Genomic DNA, 19,946 nt, shown 5'->3' with positions numbered 1-19,946 from the left:
TAATGAACAAAATAAACGGACAAACAAAATAGATCCAGAGACATGGAATCATGCAACAGACTGACGATTCTCAGAGGGAAGGTAGAGGGCAGGAAGAGATTAACCAAAGAGCGTATATGCATATATGCATAACCCATGGACACAGACAATAGTGCAGTGAAGGTCTGAGAAGGAGGTGAAAGTCGGGAATAGGGGGTCATTGGGGGGAAGGGATGTCTGTAATACTTTCAACAATAATCATAAATTTTAAAAATAAATAAAATATACAATAACATCCCGATTATTATTGCCATTTTACAGTTGAGGAAAGTGAGGCAAAGAGGGATTAAGAAACTTGTGCAAGGTTACCCAGCTAGAAATTGGTAGAACCTGGATTTGCACTGAGGTATCAGATCTTTAGCTCTAATCATCGTATTATACTAACTCTCACTGTTAGGAGGTTCCGGTGAGATGACAGACGCCAGGACTCTGGCTCAAGGCCTGGCATGTGGTAGGTGCTCAATAAATGCTGGAGACAAAATTGAACGGACAGGTTTCTACATCCAGGGAGAGGGGGGAAATTACTCAAAGACTTTACTGATCATGATGTCTCATGCTTTTTATTTGATAAGACTCAACATGTTAAGATCTCTAATGAGAATGGCATGTAAAAATTCAGGGGAGGGAGGGAATCAGAATGGTGTTTCCACTCAAACCTTGGTGGGTCCAATGCCTGTCAATCTGCTTCAGTGGGGGCGATTGTGGGTTTTAACCTCAGAACACGAATAGGGTGCGGAGAGACTGGAGGAGGAGGAAGGGTACAAGATAGTGGATTTGGTTCCAGTCTTTCCACTCCACTGCCGCCAGCCTCTGAACCTCTCTCTGTCACTCCACATTGATATCACCTTACATGAACAACTGGGAGAGATCCAGTCTAAGAAGGAATCAGAGGATGAACACCCTCCTTTGAGGTCCATAAAAAAAAACTTTGGTAGACCAGAAAGCCGCGCTTGTGAGCCTGGCTCTTCCTACAGAGTCAGTTTCCCGCCTGAATTGCATCTGTGGGGAACCCTGTGGGTCATGTTTCCTCCGACATGGATGAACCCTGAAAATATTAGGCTGAGTGAAATCTTCAGTCTTTGTCCCCTTTCACTCAGCTTCCCGGCTTTGGGTTGGCTTAGAAGTCAAGAAGACAACAGGAATAAGAAATAAAAAAACACACACAACAATTCTGTTGATTGACCCCAAACCCCAAATATCAGGATTAACCCAAATCTCAGGTAAAATAAAAAAAAAAAAAAAAAGGACAGTTCCAGATGGGTTATAGGACACAAACGATAACCAGAGTCCCCACCCGGCAAGACTAGGAGGCTTTCCGGAAATGGACCACTTTCTGAAACGCTTGGCGGAACTCTTCGTTGAACACGGTATAGATGATGGGGTTGATGAGCGAGTTTAAGTAGCCCAGCCAGGTGAAGAAGTCAAAGAGGGCCCGGGGGATCCAGCAGGCGTCCTGGCAGATGGGGAGGACGAGCGACGCCACGAAGAAGGGCAGCCAGCAGACGATGAAGGCGCCCAGGATGACCCCCAGGGTCTTGGTGGCCTTCCTCTCCCGAGCGGCCGAGATCCTCTTGCGCTCCAGCGCGCTGTCCGCCAGCTTGATCTTCACCTGCTGGAAGAAGAGGGCAGAGCCGGCCAGGTGGGAGTGGGCCTCATGGAGGCCGGGGTTGAGGGAGCAGAGGGAGGACCCCGCCGAGCCCGTGATGAGCTGGGCCGTGGTGAAGCGCTTCCCGTAGAGGGAGGGCGGGTTGAGGATGCGGCTCCGGGCGGCCAGGTAGATGCGGCCGTAGAGGATGATGAGCAGCACGGACGGGATGTAGAAGGCCCCGCACGTGGAGTAGATGGTGTAGGAGATCTGAGAGGTGTTCACCTGGCAGTCCAGCAGCTCCTCCTGAGCTTTGGCCTGCCGCCAGAAGAGGGGCGGGATGGAGATGCAGACGGAGATGGCCCAGACCACGGCGATCATGGCCGCCGCGTGGCTGGCCGTCCGGCGCTTACTGTACTCCAGGGCGTCGGTGATGGCCCAGTACCGGTCCAGGGCGATGACGCAGAGGTGCAGGATGGAGGCCGTGCAGCACGTGATGTCCGAGGACAGCCAGATGTCGCACAGGACCTGGCCGAAGCTCCAGGTGTGGGTGATGGTGTACGCGATGCTGATGGGCATGACCAGGATGGAAACCAGGAGGTCCGTCGTGGCCAGCGAGCCGATGAGATAGTTGGCCGGGGTGTGGAGCTTCCTGGTGAGGAAGATGGTGGTGAGCACGAAGGCGTTGGAGAGGACCGTGGCCAGCGTGATGAGGGCGAGGACCACGGCCAGAGAGATCTGGAGGGCCTGCAGGGTCCCCGGGTCCCAGGCCTCTGGAGGAGCCGTAGCATTCAGAGATCGGTTGGAGGCCTCCTGCAGAAGGCCTTCCACTGACTGGTTCACCGGGGACATTCTAGGGGGCTCTCTCTTCCCGCAGACGTGGACACACACAGCTGCCTCTTTCACAGCTGTGTTGCCCACAGAACAAAGTCATCCTGTTTCGCACTGGCGGGGCCATGCGTCAGAACAGACCACACAGGGAAGAAACCTCAAGGCTGGACTATTTCAAGAGCATGGAGGTGACCACCAGCTGGTCGTGAAAGGTCTTTCCTAAACCGGATGGATGCCAGGACGTCTCGCTGTTCTGGAACTCTGCCCCACCAATGGTCAGGCCCGCTGGACCCATGCTGGATGTGCTAGACATTCATCAGGATACCACCCCAGTGTGGGCAGTGCCCTGAGATTCTTGCCTTCGGCGTTGTGGCTCCTTCTGAGGCCTGTGAGATAGACATGTTGGATGAGGAGCTCAGAACCCCTCCCCCATCCTATTCTGAGGCCATAGGGGATTTCGGGTTGCCTCTGGGGAGCTTTGAAAACGAGAGACACACAGAAATAGCAGCTGATTCAGAGGAAGAAGTCCAGTCGGCAGCTCCCAGGTCCGTCTCGACACATCATGAGGTACTTAGCGTTGGTTCCTGTCCCACTGATGGTTGCGAGCCTGAACAGACAAAACATCCCCGTTACCAAGACCCGAAGAATGCGTGAGCTGCGAGAAGGCAAAACAAACGGGTCCCCGCGAGTTCATGAAGAAGGGCACGTGTTCTGATTTCTGGGGTTTGAAAAAGAAGAAAAGTCGAGAGTTAGGTTCCAGAAGGACAGGTTAGACACTTGCGAGTAACTGTAGGAGGAAAAGGACCCTGCTTAGCGCGGCCCTGGTGCAGCAGAACCGGCATTCTTCACCGTGTCCGGGGGAGGGCCGCGGGGCCCACCCCCACGATTCCCAGGGGCAAAGTCTCATCGCCGTTGGAAGCATCACAGGCTTGTTACAAGCACCGTAAGCAGCTCTGCAAATCGTGAGTCAGAAATCCTTCTATTTACTCAGTGGAAACTAAACTAAACAACTCTGTGCACAGAAAAGCAGGGAAAAGAAAAGAGAGAAGGGAAAAAAAAAGGCCAGGAAAGATACCAAATTGTTAGCATGTATTTCTCTAGAAATTGGTGGGGGAAGTGACTTTTCTTCTATTCCACAGGATTTCCAAATTTCCTAGAGTGAGCCCCTTCCCTCAAAAGGCAAAGAACAAAACACCATTTTGTTAGCAAAGACGTGAAAACCCTGGACATTTTTCACGGTGAAAGTTCAAATTTAGAAAAAATACATTCGGCTGCCGAAGCTGGTTTGGCTCAGTGGATAGAGCGTCAGCCTGCGGACTGAAGGGTCACAGGTTCGATTCCGGTCAAGGGCATGTACCTTGGTTGCGGGCCCATCCCCGGAGCGGGGGGGGGGGGGGGGGGGGGGCGTGCAAGAGGCAGCTGATCGATGATTCTCTCTCATGGATGTTTCTAACTCTCTATCCCTCTCTCTTCCTCTCTGTGAAAAATCAACAAAATATATTTATTAAAAAAAATACATTTGGCTTTCCAAATGAAACTGGAAATTTGGTCACAAGAAAATCTTAAAGACTTTTTCTTCTCCCCTCTCGCCTTGAATCTGGGCTTCCGTATCCGGGACATGGGCAAGCCGGGGCGCTCTGAGGGCATGGGGACCTTGGAACTGAGGATCAGAAGGAGGCAAACCAGCGGCAGCCAGTGCAGGCCCTTCCCTGGCAGCTGAAGTCGGTGGGGCCTGGCAGGCAGCCCCTGGGTCTGTGGGGTCGGTAAGAGGAATTCCCAGACCCTTTAGTCCCATCCACACCCCCACTCTGCCTGTCCCTGCCTTGCATGGTATGCTACAACTCCACCAGGAATCCCTACCATCAATTTCATTTCTTCCCGGTCCACTTAGCACACAGGCTCTGCCCTGGGAGCATTCATAGCCCAGAGAAGGCATGTTGGACCCTGGAATGGAGCTGGCAAGGCAGAATGTGTGTATATACATTTAATAAAATGTGATGATTATAGCCGGGACTGGTTTGGCTCAGTGGATGGAGCATCGGCCTGCGGACTGAAGGGTCCCTGGTTCGATTCCGGTCAAGGGCATGTACCTTGGTTGCGGGCACATCCCCAGTGGGGGGTGTGCAAGAGGCAGCTGGTCGATGTTTCTCTCTCATCAACGTTTCTAACTCTCTGTCCCTCTCAATTCCTCTCTGTGTAAAATCAATAAAATATATATTTTTAAAAATGTGATGATTATAATTATGTATGACTGTGTCTTGCAGTTTGTGTGGTTTTCAACGTAATATATTTTGAACAATAGTCTGTTAATCACCCCACAACCATCTTTCTTAAAGGCTGCATATTGTCCCCTGGCTGGCTACCTCGAGGACAAGGGTTTAACAGTCCAAGTGGGAAGGGATGGGCCCGTGTTCCTGGTGGCTGGAAAGGCAAGAGCAAAGGCCCAGAGGTCAGAAAGTGCACAGCATCGTCAGAGGGCGCAAAGGGAGCAGCTGGCTGGGTTGAGAGGCCAGAGGCAGGGGAGGAGCTAAGGCCCCGGAGGCGGCTGAGGCCAGGGGTGGCAGGCAGCCAGGCACTGGGGAGAGTGTGGCTCGGACCATGGGGCAATCGGGCTCTAATCCCTGTTCTATGACAGCCCTCCTCTATGACCTCGGGCAAGTCCCATACCCTTTCTTAAAAAAAAATATATATATATATATATATATATATATATATATATATATATATATATATATATATATATATATATAAAAATATTGATTTCAGAGAGGGAGAGATAAAAACATCAACGAGGAGAGAGAATCATTGATCGGCTGCCTCCTGCACGCGCCCGCCACTTCACCCCCTGGGCCTATGCCCTTGGCCGGAATGGAACCCAGGGCCCTCCAGTCCGCAGGCCGAGGCTCCATCCACTGAGCCAGACCAGCTAGGGCCTGTACCCTTTCTGAGTCTCAGACTTCTTCCCCCAAAACAGTGGCCACCCTGCCTGCCTCCCAGGGCTGCTATGGAGTGTCCAAGGCTCCTGGCAAGACCAGCCTTTGACACCCAGGACATGCTGAGAGGCGTCAAGAATCACTGTCACGCCCGGCTGGCATGGCTCAGTGGTTGAGCATCATTCAGGACACATGTCCGGGTTGCAGGCTCGGACCCCAGTAGGGGGCAGCTGATCAATGATTCTCTCTCATCATTGATGTTTCTGTCTTTCTCTCCCTCCCTCTCTGAAATCAATGAAAATACACATTAAAAAAAAATCATTATCATCCTACCCAACTTCCCCTCTGGCCTTGAGCTCTGCTCAGCTTTATAGGAAAGGTTCAGTCTATGTCTATGGATGGATTTTTAAACGCTAAGCAAACCTGTAATGTGGTAGTTTCCCTCCCACTCCCCAAAACTGTGGGTGTTTCATCTTTTATTTTTTAAAAAATTTTAAAATATATATATTTTATTGATTTTTTACAGAGAGGAGGAGAGAGGGATAGAGAGCTAGAAACGTCGATGAGAGATAAACATCGACCAGCTGCCTCTTGCACACCCCCCACCGGGAATGTGCCCGCAACAAATGTACATGCCCTTGACCGGAATCGAACCTGGGACCTTTCAGTCTGCAGACCGACGCTCTACCACTGAGTCAAACTGGTTTCGGCAGGTGTTTCATCTTTTAAAAATATCTGCTGAGCCCTGGTCAGGTAGCTCAGTTGGTTGGAGCTTCATCACGATTTGCCAAGGTTGCGGGTTCAATCCCCAGTCAGGGCACACACAAGAATCAACCAAAGAATACAAAGCTAAGTGAAACAACAAATCGATGTGTCTCCTCGTCTCTCCCTCCCTCCCTCTCTCTCTTTCTCTCTCTCTCTCTCTCTCTCTCATCAATCAATTAAAAAAATATACCTGCCTAGAGGAGAGAAAACAGTCTCAATTTAAAAAACCAATCTTGAGTATTCAGCTCAAATAAACTCTTACAAAAATTCTCTTAAAAAAAAAAAAATCTGCTCCAAAATACTCCCAACGTTTGAAAATCCTTTCCTGGGGCTCCTGGTATGTCCCAGGCATTGAGTTGGCCCTGGAGCTGAGTGACTGGTCTGTGATGTGGGAACATGGCCCCCTCCTGACAAAGAGCCAACCAATGCTCAGGGAGGTGAGGTCACCCAGGTGGGCGTGGAAATTTCCATTCCTCTGCTCACTGCCTCACTCCAGGAAGAAAGGCCTCCGGCACAGGTGCTTCAGCAGTGAAGTTGAATCGGGATCTCAGGGAACAGGTGAAAATATGATCCCTCCTGCCCGACCCCAAAAGCTTCTGTAAAGATCCCTCCCACTTTGGTTCACATGGACAATGAGAAGTTGGGTCGGACTGCTTGGAATTTTCTTCCTTCCGGACAGTCTGGGCGAGAGGCGCCGTCCTTTCCCACGGAAGGCTGGTGTGCTTGCCCCACACACCCAGGCCTCTCCTTGGGTCCCAGGCATTCCAGTGACCTCATTCCAGAGGAAGGCGTGGACTCGGAAAGCCCTGAGAGGCTGGAGGGTGACGTCCTGGGAAGGACAGGATGGATGGGCTTGGTCAGAAAAGCCTCCTCCCTCCCGGGCCCTCCTGCCTGCTGTCCTTCCCGTCCTGAGCACAGCTGGGGGACTTCCCATAATCCAGCTGCCATTGGAGATACAGACTGTAGCGCTACAGTCAACTACCTCTCTCTCATCACGCCTCAAATAACAAAATTAAAAATGCAAATTTAAACAACAATGAGCCCTAACCGGTTTGGCTCAATGGCTAGAGTGTCAGGCCTGGCCTGTGGACTGAAGGGTCCCAGGTTCGATTCCAGTCAAGGGCATGTGCCTTGGTTGCAGGCACCTACCCACTAGGGCAGGGGTCTTCAAACTACGGCCCGCGGGCCACATGCGGCCCGCAGAGGAGTCTGATCCGGCCCGCCAGGTTTTTTGGGCAGTGAGCGCAGCCAAGGTGTTACAGTAGGAATTAGTAGTTCATATAGTCCGGCCCTCCAGCTCTCTGAGGGACCGTGATCTGACCCCCACTTTAAAAAGTTTGAGGACCCCTGCACTAGGGGGTGTGCAGGAGGCAGCTGATCGATGTTTCTCTCTCATCGATATTTCTAACTCTCTCCCCCTCTCCCTTCCTCTCTGTAAAAAAATCAATAAAACATATTTTAAAAAACAGAAAATAAAATGGGACCATTTTCACCCAACAGACAGGTAAACATTTCCAATCTGATCACGTCAGGTCATTCCGTGAGGGTACAGAGAGCAACAGGAATTGCCAGCTACCACCAGGAGAGTATAAACTGGAGGCACCTTGTTAGCAGACAATTTGGCATTATCTCATGAAGCAAACTCTGTGGTGACTACCTCACAGGCCAGTAGTTTCACTCCTAGGTCTGCATGACAGACACTCTTGGAGGTGTTTCCCAGCTGACAGCAGCCAGCATGGCCACGGCAGCACCGGCTGTAACGGACAACAAGAGGCCACCCCAACATCCACCAGCAGCGTGGGGCAATGGGGCATATTCCCGCCATGAGGCGCTGCAGGGAAGCACAACTGGTGGACCAAAGCAGCACGCATTCTCACACACACACACACACACACAGCACTGAGTGCCGGAGCCAAACACATGCAGGAAGAAACAAACTGCTCAGAGGTATAAATATGTGGCAACACATAAGGAAAAGAAGGCAAACATCTATCTATAGAAAGAGGAAATGTGGAAATTAGAACGGGACTTTGACCAGACAGGAGGAGGCTGCATGCGCAGGGGAGGCCCGGAGTGGAGATGGAGACAGAGCCAGGGGGGCTGGTGAGCCGTGCCTGGCTCGGGCTGGCTCCCCAGAACCGGAGCAGACACGGACACGGACACGGACACGGACACGGACACGGACAGCAGACACGAACACTGGCCCGCAGCCTCTGTAGCTGAGCACAGACCTGGAGAGGGGGGTGGGTCCCTCCCCTGGAGAGGAGGGTGGGTCCCTCCCAGCTCCCATGGGTGCCAGCGGTTGGCTTCCACCTCCCACAGAAGCCGAGTGGCTCCCGTGGAAGCAGTGTGGCTTCCGGTGGTGGGCTGCAGTTCCCGCGGCTCCTGTGGAAGGGGCAGGCGGCCTACTGAGCGCGATGTCGCATGATGGGCTACTAGTTAAATACAAAATTACACCTGGAGAGGAAAGAATGTAGGAATATAATTGTGGAGGGGTTTCAAAGATATCAATGATGTTCTATTTTTGTTGTTGAATATATATTTATTGGTTTCAGAGAGGAAGGGAAAGGAAGAGAGAAATAGAATCAGCGATGATGGGAGAGAATCATTGATCGGCTGCCTCCTACACGCCCCCTTCTGGGGATTGAGCCCGCAACCCAGACATGTGCCCGTGACAGGAATCTGACCTGGTTCATAGGTCAATGCTCAGCCAGTGAGCCACGCCAACTGGGCAATGATGTTTTATTTTTTAAGGTGATGGAGGGTACATGGGTATTTATTTTTCTTCTTTAACATGTATGTGTGTTTATGCATATATACTTTTGGTGGGAATGATATATTCACTGTTTTTCTTTTTTTTTTTATAATATATTTTTATTGATTTTGTACAGAGAGGAAGGGAGAGAGATAGTTAGAAACATCGATGAGAGAGAGTCATCGATCAGCTGCCTCTTGCACACCCCCCACTGGGGATATGCCGGTAACCAAGGCATGTGCCCTTGACCGGAATCGAACCCGGGACCCCTCAGTCCCCAAGTCGACGCTCTATCCATTGAGCCAAACCGGTCTCGGCTTCCCTGTTTTTCTTGAACAATTTTGTATATAATATATATATACTAGAGGCCAGATGCACGAAATTCGTGCAAGGGTAGGTCCTCGCAGCCCCGGTTTCATCCAGAAGGTCTTCTGGATGGTCATTCTGCTGTTTGGCCATTCGGTCGATTTGCATATTACCCTTTTATTAATATCTATCTATATCCATACTACTAGCAATAATATTGATATATTTTGACACTTTAATACCTATTGATATATTTGGGTCCCAAAGATGTGAGTTCTGGTCCCAGCTCTGCCACTGAGCAGCAGGTAGCCGAGGGTAAGTCACAATTTCTCTCTGACCATCAGTTCTTCCGAGGGAAAATGGGAACATAAGCATGGCTATGCTGCCCCAAAGGGGTGCTGAATAGTCCAGGAAGATCATGAATATGATGTGCTGTAGAGTCCTGAACAAGTGTTACCATGGTAACAAAGATGGAGGGCAGTAGTGAGAAGCATGTATTTTATGCCAGGCAGGCTCAGGCCCCAATCTCTGCTCCGCTTTCTCTCAGTGGCCATTGGGGAAGTTACTTGAGCTCCCAGGCCTGCACAGCCCAGGGATGGAGATGCGAATCCAGATCTCACAGGAGTTGGAGAAGATCTGCTAAGATCATGGATGCAGATGCCCAACAGAGTAAAGGATGACTTCTCTGGTTTCTCTGCGACGTGTCCAACTATAGTCAGGTCTCCAACGAGGTCTCTTCCTTACAAGGCGACATTATCCATGTCAGTGACAATGTCTGCTCTTGTTAGAGCTCCCTGTCCGCCAGGCCAGGGAGCTTCTCCCCTGCCCACCACACTCTGGGAGCATCAGCACAGCTGGGCTTTCCTCAGCTTCTCCCCTCCCAGCAGCATCTCCCCTGGCGTCCAGATCACAGGACTCCAGCACACCATGCACCACCACCCCCCCCCCCCAGCTCCAGCAGCTCTGCAGAGGGATGAAGGGGGGAAGGCAGGCACACAGACCTGAGTTCCAGTCCCAAATGGTCCCACAGGCTCCTCTGATCACAGCTGATTGGACCAGGAAGGAGATGTGACCCGATATGGACCAGGCAGATTCTCTCGGGAATGCAGAATGGAAACGCTGGGCAGACAGATGATAGAAAGCTAAGGATCCTGAGGCTGGAGTCGGGCCACAGCCATGACCAAATCCGGGGCAAGTTTTGGGGGAGCAGAAAAGCCATAAGTAAACAAAGAGAACAGATCTGCAGAGAGAGGCAGGAGAACGGAGCGGAGAAAGGAGCGGGGGGTGGAGGAGTGGGGAGGACCACCTGCCCCGGGAGAGGAGGAAGAAGGAGCCTTCCAGCCCCAGAGATGATCCTTCCAGCCCCCAGAGCCCATCAGTGACCTCCGTGGCCAGGAAGTCTCAGTGGTACCAACGCCTCCTCTTCCGAGGTGAGCCAGTTCGAATGGACACCACAGGCCCGAGGAACGGGAACAAGACAGGATTCTCAGTTCCTTCCCACCACGCAGGCCCTCCCGTGGATGGAGGCGAGTCATTCTGCCTCCTGGCCCGTACACTGAGGTGAACAGCACCTTCCTGCCAGAACTGCTACGTGGATTCAGTGGAGGAGGGAAAACATGCCTCACCCGGTGGCCACCCAGCACAGGCGCCTTTTATCCCTCCTCCCCGAGGCGTCCCACCCGGGAGATCCCCGCCCTCCCTTTCCAAAGGACCTGGATTTTAAGTGAGTCATAAAACTTCGCCAGAAACAGAGAAGATGGATGGGTTTTTTTTTTGTTGTTTTTTTTTTTGTGTGTGTGTGTATGTGTGTTTTTTTTTTGTTTGTTTTTTGTTTTTTTTTTAAAGAGTAGCCTGGGGGAAGCACACTCTGTTATCTTTTTTTTTTTTTTTTTTTTAATATATTTTATTGATTTTGTACAGAGAGGAAGGGAGAGAGACAGAGAGTTAGAAACATCGATGAGAGAGAGTCATCGATCAGCTGCCTCTTGCACACCCCCCACCGGATGTGCCCGCAACCAAGGTACATGCCCTTGACCGGAATCGAACTCAGGACCTTTCAGTCCCCAAGCCGACGCTCTATCCATTGAGCCAAACCGGTCTCGGCTGGATGGGTTTAATGTATGCTCAGAAGCCGGCCTCATCCTTTTGGAGGGAAAAAAAAAACACAAAAAACCAAGGTTCTGTGATAGAGATTTGTCGCAGTAGGATAATCCCCACAGAGGGACTGTGCATCTGTCTGCTCTTTCTCTGGAAGCTGGGCGGCACGGATGAGCAAGCCCTGCGCAGGGCAACGGGCCTCCATGAGTCTGGAGAGTTCTCCCGCCTGTGCAAAGCGCATCCACAGCTGCTATTTCATCTTCCTGTCTGTCTCCCGGAACCTCCCACAGCCCTGCTTTCTCCTCGGTAAAATCAGGGCATCCAGTCGATTTGCTGGGGGTGTCAGAGGGTGAGATAAAAAATAATAGATGTGAGAAAAGTTTTAACATGGGTGTGTGTGTCTATCCACAGCTATCCATCTGCAGATCTATATTTGAGGGCAAGTTTTGATCTCTAATCATTATCCTTTTTTTAATGAAAGATTTTAAAATTGGTTTTAAAGAGGGAGGAAGGGAGAGGGAGAGAGAAACATCGAAGCAAGAGCAAAGGACTGAAACCCGGGCATGTGCCCTGACTGGTAAGCGGCCCAGTGACCTTTCCTTGCACAGGGCGACGCCCAACCGACCGAGCCACACCCGCCAGGACTCTAATCAGCATCTTGGGCAAGATCATCTTTCACCTTAGTTTCTCTAATTATAAGAATATAGGAAATGTAGAAAATTAAAAGTAGCCCAACCTCTGAACCAAAACTTCCACGCTCAGCTCTAAAACAAACGAAAACATGTATGTCCACCAGAAGACTTGTGCAAGAACTGCTGGCAACGGCGCTATTTCACAATCCCAGCCTGAAAACCACCGGCAGACATCAGCAGGAGAATGGGCAAATCCGCTGCGGCTGATTCACCTGAACGCCTCACTCTACGTCCCTGTGTGTCACTGAGGGGGACCCGCTCCCCGCTACACACAGCCGCAGAGGAAATCTCACAGACATCAAGTTGAGCAGAAGCAGCTCAACATGATGGCACCAGATGTGATTCAAACTTCCTCAAATTCAAGAAGAGGCAACACTGACCTCTGCTGACGGAAGTCACACCCTGGCGGGAGGGAGTACAGTGACTGGGAAGAAGCGTGAGGGGGCTTGTGGGTACAAGTCATGCTCTATTTCTTTCTCTCTTTCTTTTTATTTATTTATTATTTTATTGAGTTTTTACAGAGAGGCAGGGAGAGGGATAGAGAGCTAGAAACATCGATGAGAGAGAAACATCGATCAGCTGCCTCCTGCACCCCCCCCACTGGGGATGTGCCAGCAATCAAGGTACATGCCCTTGACCGGAATCGAACCTGGGACCTTTCAGTCCGCAGGCTGATACTCTATCCATTGAGCCAAACCAATTTCAGCCATGCTCTGTTTCTTAAGCTGGATGTGTTCTCTTTGTGAAAATGCATCAGGTTGCACACTTGTATTTTGGGTACTTTTGCTTTTGCAAAAAGTTTACCTAAAAAAGCAATGGGCCAAAACCGGTTTGGCTCAGTGGTAGAGCGTCGGCCTGTGGACTGAAAGGTCCCGGGTTCGATTCCGGTCAAGGGCATGTACCTTGGTTGCGGGCACATCCCCAGAAGGAGGTGTGCAAGAGGTAGCTGATCGATGTTTCTCATCGATGTTTCTAACTCTCTATCTCTCTCCCTTCCTCTCTGTAAGAAATCAATAAAATATATTTAAAAATAAAAAAAATAAAAAAGCAATGGTTAAGTGCCTAACAACCGTAGGCATCCATTTTGCTGATCAAAAGGAGACCCTGAGCTTGTCACTTAACACTTTTCAGCTTAGTTTCCTCAGGCGGAAAAGGGGGCAATACCAGTTCCAACCTCAAACTGCTCTTAGGTTTGCGTGAGCTGAAGAGAGAGCACCGGCCACGCAGTAATTGCTCCCTTCATTCTAGCTCGTTATAAGGAACAGCCCCTCCCTGGCAAACATGACTTAGAAGGAACTTTTCAAATGATGTCACCCAATCAGCGGAGAGGGCTGCTGTCCAGAGAGGCGGGTGACGCGCACGAGACCCCAAAGTCTGGCTTCCCTTCCAGCTCAGCTCCGTGCTTCTACCACCCACGCTGCCTTCTGGGTCCAGCATGGGCCAGCCATGGCCAAGAGAATGAGGCTTGTGAGGAAGTGGGCAAAGGGGTTTTAAACGCTCACCATCTGCTCCTAATACTTTATGTTTTAAAAATATATCTTATTGATTTTTTTACAGAGAGGAAGAGAGAGGGATAGAGAGTTAGAAACATCGATGAGAGAGAATCATCGATCAGCTGCCTCTTGCACAACCCCCACTGGGGATGTGCCCGCAACCAAGGTACATGCCCTTGACCGGAATCGAACCTGGGACCTTTCAGTCCATAGGCCAATGCTCTATCCACTGAGCCAAACCAGCTTCGGCTTGCCCCTACTACTTTAATACTTACTAATCCTTGAGGCAGAGTTAGTTCCCATTTTATAGATGAAAAAAACTGAGGCCGAGAGAGGTAAACCCACTAGCCCAAGGCCACAAAGGTGGCATAACTAGGATGAGAGCCAGCGCTAAGAAATTCTAAAACAGCCACTCCTGCCCACCTGTGACCACTGAAGGCCTTAAATGTGGCCTCTGGGATGTGCTGTTAAGCGTAAAAACCACTGGGTTTCAAAGGCTTAGTTCAAAAAAGAATGAAAAGTATTTCAATTAATCATTTTTATATGTTACATGTTAGTGATTTGGATATGTTGAGTAAATAAAATATATCATTGAAATTAATTTCACTTTTTTTAAAACTTGGTTATCTCTAGATTTTCTAAATCTGAAATTATATTTGTGACTTGCATTCTAGCTCTCTTGGGTATCACTGCTCTAGAACCAGTGGTTCTCAACAGGGTGATGTCGCCCTCTAGGGGTCACTTTGAGACTGTTCTCAGAGAAATCAACGAGATCCAGGTAAAGGGCTGGGAGAGCAGTAATGGTAAAGTAACGGCCAACATTAGTAAGAGCTTACTATGAACCAGACACTGTTTCAAGCGCTCCTCCTCTATCAACTCATTAAAGTCTGACCAGAACCCTCAGAAGTCATCCCATTATTCTCTTTCCCATCGCCCAGGGGGAGGGGACTCAGGGGGAGGGGACTGAGGCCCAGAGAAGTGGCTTCCCTAAATCCCAAGCTGGGCCTGGAACTGGGCTCACTCCACTCCACGCTCCGCCACTCAGAGGTGCTGAGCAAAGTCAGTCCCACTCCCTTCCTCACTCTGCAGATATTCACCCCACGCATGCCTGGACACATTCAAAAAACCTTTGCTGGGTGCCTACTGTATGCCAGGCTCGCTCACTTCCTTTGAAAGGGCCTCTTTTTGCTGAGGGGAGGTACACGGACGTCATTCAGCACTCAGCACAGCCCAGACAGAAGGCGAGAATGTGGTTCCTGAGTGCTCCTCACCCTGAACAGGCCCAAGCATTACCTGGGGACCTTACGGGAAACGCAGGTTCTGATTCTGTGGGTCTTGAGCAGGACTGAGATTCTGTATTTCTATCAGAAGCACCCATGGGCCGCAAGGAGGTAATTGTACAAGGGACAATAGCAGTGCCAACCCTAGGGTTCGAGCAGGATGTCAGAGTGTCAGGGCAGGAAGGACTCTTCATCTAATCCAACTCCTTCATGGGCAGGAGAGAGAAACAGAGAGGGTAAGACACTCGCCCAAGGTCACACAGTGAGCTACAGGCAGAGCCCAAGTCTTCAGATTCCCATCAGCGCTCCTGCTGCCTCCAGTGTGCAGCAGGAACTTGAGATGAATGACAAAAGCACCCAGAGGCTCCCACATCTGTTTCACACTACGTGCTTTTTGGCATTTTCAAGCCCAACCCCTAACCCCAACACACACATCTCGCATTTGAGCTTCCACCCTAAGGGAGGAATTCTGAGAACAGATTCTCAGGGCAGACCACACTCTGCAAGAACCCTGAAGGGCGGTCCCCTGGCCCTGGAGCTCCAGCCCCTCCCTTGCTGACTGCCTGTCTTCCTGTCGGGCCTGATGTCCAGAGGGGTGGGGGACACGCGTGCAGTGCCATGAAGCCCAGTGCCCTCTGTGTAGGGCATCCACTGCCCTCAGCTGTCCAGCAGCAGGCAGTAAAACGCAGACCCTCAGCCCTGCTGAGAATGCCAGCAGGTATCCTTCCTCCTCTCCCACCTGTCCAATTCCAACGTCAACCTCAAGATCAAATTCAACCATCTCCTCTTGGTTGAAATGTGTCTACCCTGTCCACCCAAATGGGACCCCCTCTCCTCTGTCCAACAACTGCCTCACGTTTATGACTGACACGTGTGTCTCTCGTCATCCCGCAGTCCAATGCCATGGGGCTCCCTCCCTCACGATGGTCCATTCCGGGAGCAGAGACTGGTTTGTTCACAGCTGTAGGTTTTGGACTTAATACATACAGTGATTCAGGAAGGATTTATTCAAAGCGTAAGTGAAAGAACACTGATGGATTTACCTTTGACAGCCTGTGCCTCTGGCACCAAATGTCCTTTAAAAAAAAAAAAAAAAAAAAAAAAAAAAAAAATATATATATATATATATATATATATATATATATATATATATATATATATATATATTTCTCGCACAGAGAGGAAGAGAGAGGGATAGAGAGCTAGAAACATTGATGAGAGAGAATCATTGATCAGCCGCCTTCTGCACACCCCCTACTGGGGACGTGCCCGCAACCAAGGTACATGCCCTTGACCGGAATCGAACCTGGGACCCTTTCAGTCCGCAGGCTGACACTCTATCCACTGAGCCAAACCGGTTTCGGCACCAAATGTCCTTTGGTCATTCCTCCTGGATGTACCACAGGGGCCCCCACCTCAATCGAGCCACCATCTTCCTCATCCATACCCTACTTCCTGTCTCCTCCTTGGATGGCTTACTCACCCATCCCCAACCTCTAGAATCCTCCCTCCCTCTCTCTCTTACTCAGCCTTTTCTTTTATGGGTGAGGGAGCTGAGGCCCAGAAAGAGAATGCCATCAGCTCAAGGTCACACAGCAAGTACGTGGCCAAACCCAGGACCCTGCTCTCGGGACAGCCCGGACTCCCTCCCTAGCATGACCTCTCATGCCTCTCCAGGTTCTGTCTCCTCTCCCCTGACTTCTCTCCTCACACGTGGGGCATCTGTGCCTTGGTTCAGGCTGACAGCCTGCCCTCTGTCTGGGAGAGCAATGTGTCCCACTCTCTCTCAGACATGTCCACTGACATCTGCTCTCCATCCTCTGAGGCCCTCTCAAAGCCACTTCCTCTAGGAAGCCTTCCCGGTCAGCCAGAAGCAAAATCTGCCTCCTGTACACCCGCCCCTGGCTCCAGGCCGGTTTGTGCCTGTGGCGGAAGCTCCTTGAGGAGCTACCCTCCCCACTCCAGTGCCAGGAGCACTGTAGGCTGCAATGGATATAGAGCAACTCCCCAAAAACAAACACAAGATAAAAAAAAAAAAAAAAGATATAGAGTGACTCCTCTTCCAGGGCTCACGGGAGCCCTGGAGAAATAGCTGCATTTTTTCCCTCCTGTCTGACAGTCTCCGTTGGCTCCCACATCTAAATAAAATTTAAAAATCGCACCGCTGCCCTGACTGGTTTGGCTCAGTGGATAGAGCGTTGGCCTACGGACTGAAGGGTCCCGGGGTTCGATTCCCGTCAAGGGCATGTACCTTGGTTGCAGGCACATCCCCACTAGGGAGTGTGCAGGAGGCAGCTGATCGATGTTTTTCTCTCTATCCCTCTCCCTTCCTCTCTGTAAAAAAAAAAATCAATAAAATATGTATATTTTTTAAAAAATCGCACATGGTCCACAAGGTCCTGTGTTAACTGCTGCCCCCACCGCCCCCAAACCAGCCACCTCTCTGGCCTCATTTCCTACCATCTGTTCCCCTTAAATGTCACCTCTCAGGCAAAGCGTTGGCCAGCCAACAGAAAGTAGTTCTCATCCCGTAAGCTAGCCCCTGCTTCAGGCTCATTTCAGCACTTCCCCCCATCGGCCACCGCCTGAGCATTCTGGGCTGGACACGGCATCTGTGAGGTCATGTGCAGAGGTGGTCACTCCAGCCCATGGGGTGGAGGGGCCCACCCAGGGAGAGTGTCCGCTAGGAGAGGAGAGGAGGGCCTGGGAGAGCAGAGGAGCGAATGGCCAGAGAGAGGAGGATGAACCTGCAGAAACAGAGCCGCAGCAGCACCACAGACGATATTGAGTAGCAGGAGCCAGGAAAGGGCTCCCGGAGGAAAGGCGTGGTCAGCCGTGCGGGGCGGCTGCTGAGAAAGTTAAAGACTGAACACTGTCTGCCGAGTTCAGCTTCCTGGAGGACAGAAGTGGCCTGGCCAGACCCCCGCCCCTCTGTGGGCCTCAGACAGGGGCCATCTGTGCAACGAGAGGAACTTCCTAAGTCCTGGGAACTCTCTGCTCTGAGATTCTGTGTTTCAGCACAGATCCACATCCCAGTCGCCAGAAAGACCAGTCATCCGCCTGCAGCCTGGGAGAGGAGGAATGACCTAACGGCACACTCTGAGGAAGTTTCTGGGCCTGCACTGGGCACTGTGGGGAGGAGAGCAGCCCCAGGTCCTACCAGTCAGGTCCAGCTGGTCAGCTCCCTCCCTCCTATGTGACCCTCTTGGTCCTGGCTTCCCTGGATGCCTCCAGGACAGAGACCACCCCTCCTCCCCACCAGCTGGACAGGATCAAAGGCTGGAGGAGGCTCAGCTTCTTCCCACCAGCTGGGCCACCCCTTTTTCCCCACCAGCTGGGCAGGATCAAAGGCTGGAGTGGCCTTGCTTGCTCGGTAAAGGGCCCTCGATGTCCTTGGGAGGAAGGCGAGACCCTGGCCAGCGACTATGCAGTCCATGGGGGAGAACAGACCCACATTGGAGGCCCAGTCCAAGGAAGAGGTTGAGAGGCTGTGCCGAACAGTGACCTCATTTGATTTGCACAGCAAGCCTGTGAGGCGGACATTCTCACGCCCACGTCACATGGAAGGAAACCAAGGCTCAGAGAGGTTCGGGGCTTTCCCAAGGTCACACAGCTAGCAAACAGCCAAGCCTGGTTTGTAATGCAGCCAGTCTGATAGAGAGCCCCTACGCTTTTTTTAAATAAATATATATTTTTATTGATTTCAGAGGGGAGGAAAGAGATAGAAACATCAATGATGAGAGAGAATCATTGATTGGCTGCCTCCTGCACACCCCCCACTGGGGATTCAACCAGCAACCCAGGGCATGTGCCCTTGACTGGAATCGAACCCAGGATCTTTCAGTCTGCAGGCGAGGCTCTATCCATTGAGTCAAACCAGCTAGGGTGAGGTCCCCTACTCTTAACCCTTGCACCTCCCCAGAGCTGGGGGAAGCTTTAGTCATACATTCTGTCACAAGCAGTGTGACCTTGGGAAAGGTTTGTCCCCCTCTCCACATCTGCGATAAAGCCGGTTTCTTAGTGCCCTCCCAGTCCTGACGGTCTGTGATTAGCTGGGATCTGTACACAACTTTACCGTTTACAAAAAGGCATCCATTCGGCGGCTCCTCCATCCCCCAATCTCGCAGGGTGGGTAGAGGCAGACCCTGCATTTGACAGATGTGCAAACTGAGGTTGAAGAGATGCAGTGACCTGCCCAAGGTCACAAAGCCAGCCCGGGCCCACGGGGCTTGGGGTCTGGAGCCCGGGTTCCACCCTGGACGCTCCTGCAACTCCCCTCCGGAAAGGGGCGGCCCGCGCGGCGCCGCACCCGACCTGGCCGGCAGGGGGCAGCGCCCGCTTCCCTTGCCACCGAGGCCCCGCGGGGAGCCGCAGCCCCCCACCTGGGGGCGCGCCTCCTGCCCCGGCCACACCGCGCTCCCACGCCCGCACCCCGGCACCCCAACGCGCGCCCGGGACCCCGCAGCCGCCCCCGGCCCCGGCCCGCCCTCCGTCCTGGGACCCGGACGGGCAGGTCCTCGGGGACCCTCCTCCGGAGGCGCCGGGAGGTGGGACGTCCCGGGCGGCCGAGGCCCGATCCCAGGCGCCCGGCTCCGGCGGGATGGCTCCGGCGGCCCCTCCGGGCGCTTACCCGCTCCCGCCGCGCGCCCGCCCGGGTCCTGCTTCCTCCGCGCGCCGCGTCCGGTCTCCCCGCCGGCCGCCGCCTCATCTCCGCGCCGCCCGGGCCGAGCTCCCGCGCCCTCCCGCGCTCCCTCCGCCCTCCCGGCCCTGCGGCTCCGTCTCGCGCTCCCCTTCCCGCGCCGCCACTCCTCCCGCGCCCCTCCCTCCAGCTCCCCTTTCCTCCCCTCCTCCCGCTCCTCTCCGTCCTCCTCCCCCTCCCCCTCCCCGCCCTCCCGCTCCCCGCCCCCCACCCCCGCCCGCGGCCTCCGCTCCAGGCCCCCCCCCCCGCCCGCCCACCGGGAGCGAGGCCCGGCCCGGCCCCCTCCCGTCCGGGTCCTGCGGGAGCTCCGAGTCCCACTCCACCCCCCACCTCCGTCCTGGCCGCCGCCCCAGCCCCGGGCTCCCCATCCCCACCTGTAGGAGGGCGGGTGGCTGGTCCGGGGTAGAGGGTGGGGAGGTGGGCCACGGCCAGAGACCCTGTGGAAGCCCAGCTCCCCCATCCGTCCCTGTG

General features: G+C 52.5%; 1 protein-coding gene across 1 annotated transcript; it reads right to left on the bottom strand.

The window, feature by feature from the left end:
- Positions 1-19,533, bottom strand: HTR1D (5-hydroxytryptamine receptor 1D). The gene is made up of 2 exons (XM_084873526.1): positions 19,407-19,533; positions 1-3,062 (listed from the first exon to the last, which is right to left on the bottom strand). Exon 2 carries the CDS (start codon positions 2,474-2,476, stop codon positions 1,343-1,345), a length of 1,134 nt encoding a protein of 377 aa, XP_084729652.1. The 5' UTR covers positions 2,477-3,062; positions 19,407-19,533; the 3' UTR covers positions 1-1,342.
- Positions 19,534-19,946: the final 413 nt, after the last annotated feature.

Source organism: Pipistrellus hanaki (assembly GCF_964339955.1).
Source record: "Pipistrellus hanaki genome assembly, chromosome: 2".
Classification (NCBI taxonomy): Eukaryota; Metazoa; Chordata; class Mammalia; order Chiroptera; family Vespertilionidae; genus Pipistrellus; species Pipistrellus hanaki.
This window is presented reverse-complemented; position numbering and strand designations above follow the sequence as displayed.

Coding starts and splice junctions, on each gene's coding strand:
- HTR1D (XM_084873526.1), bottom strand. CDS start 2,476: ATGTCCCCGGTGAACCAGTCAGTGGAAGGCCTTCTGCAGGAGGCCTCC.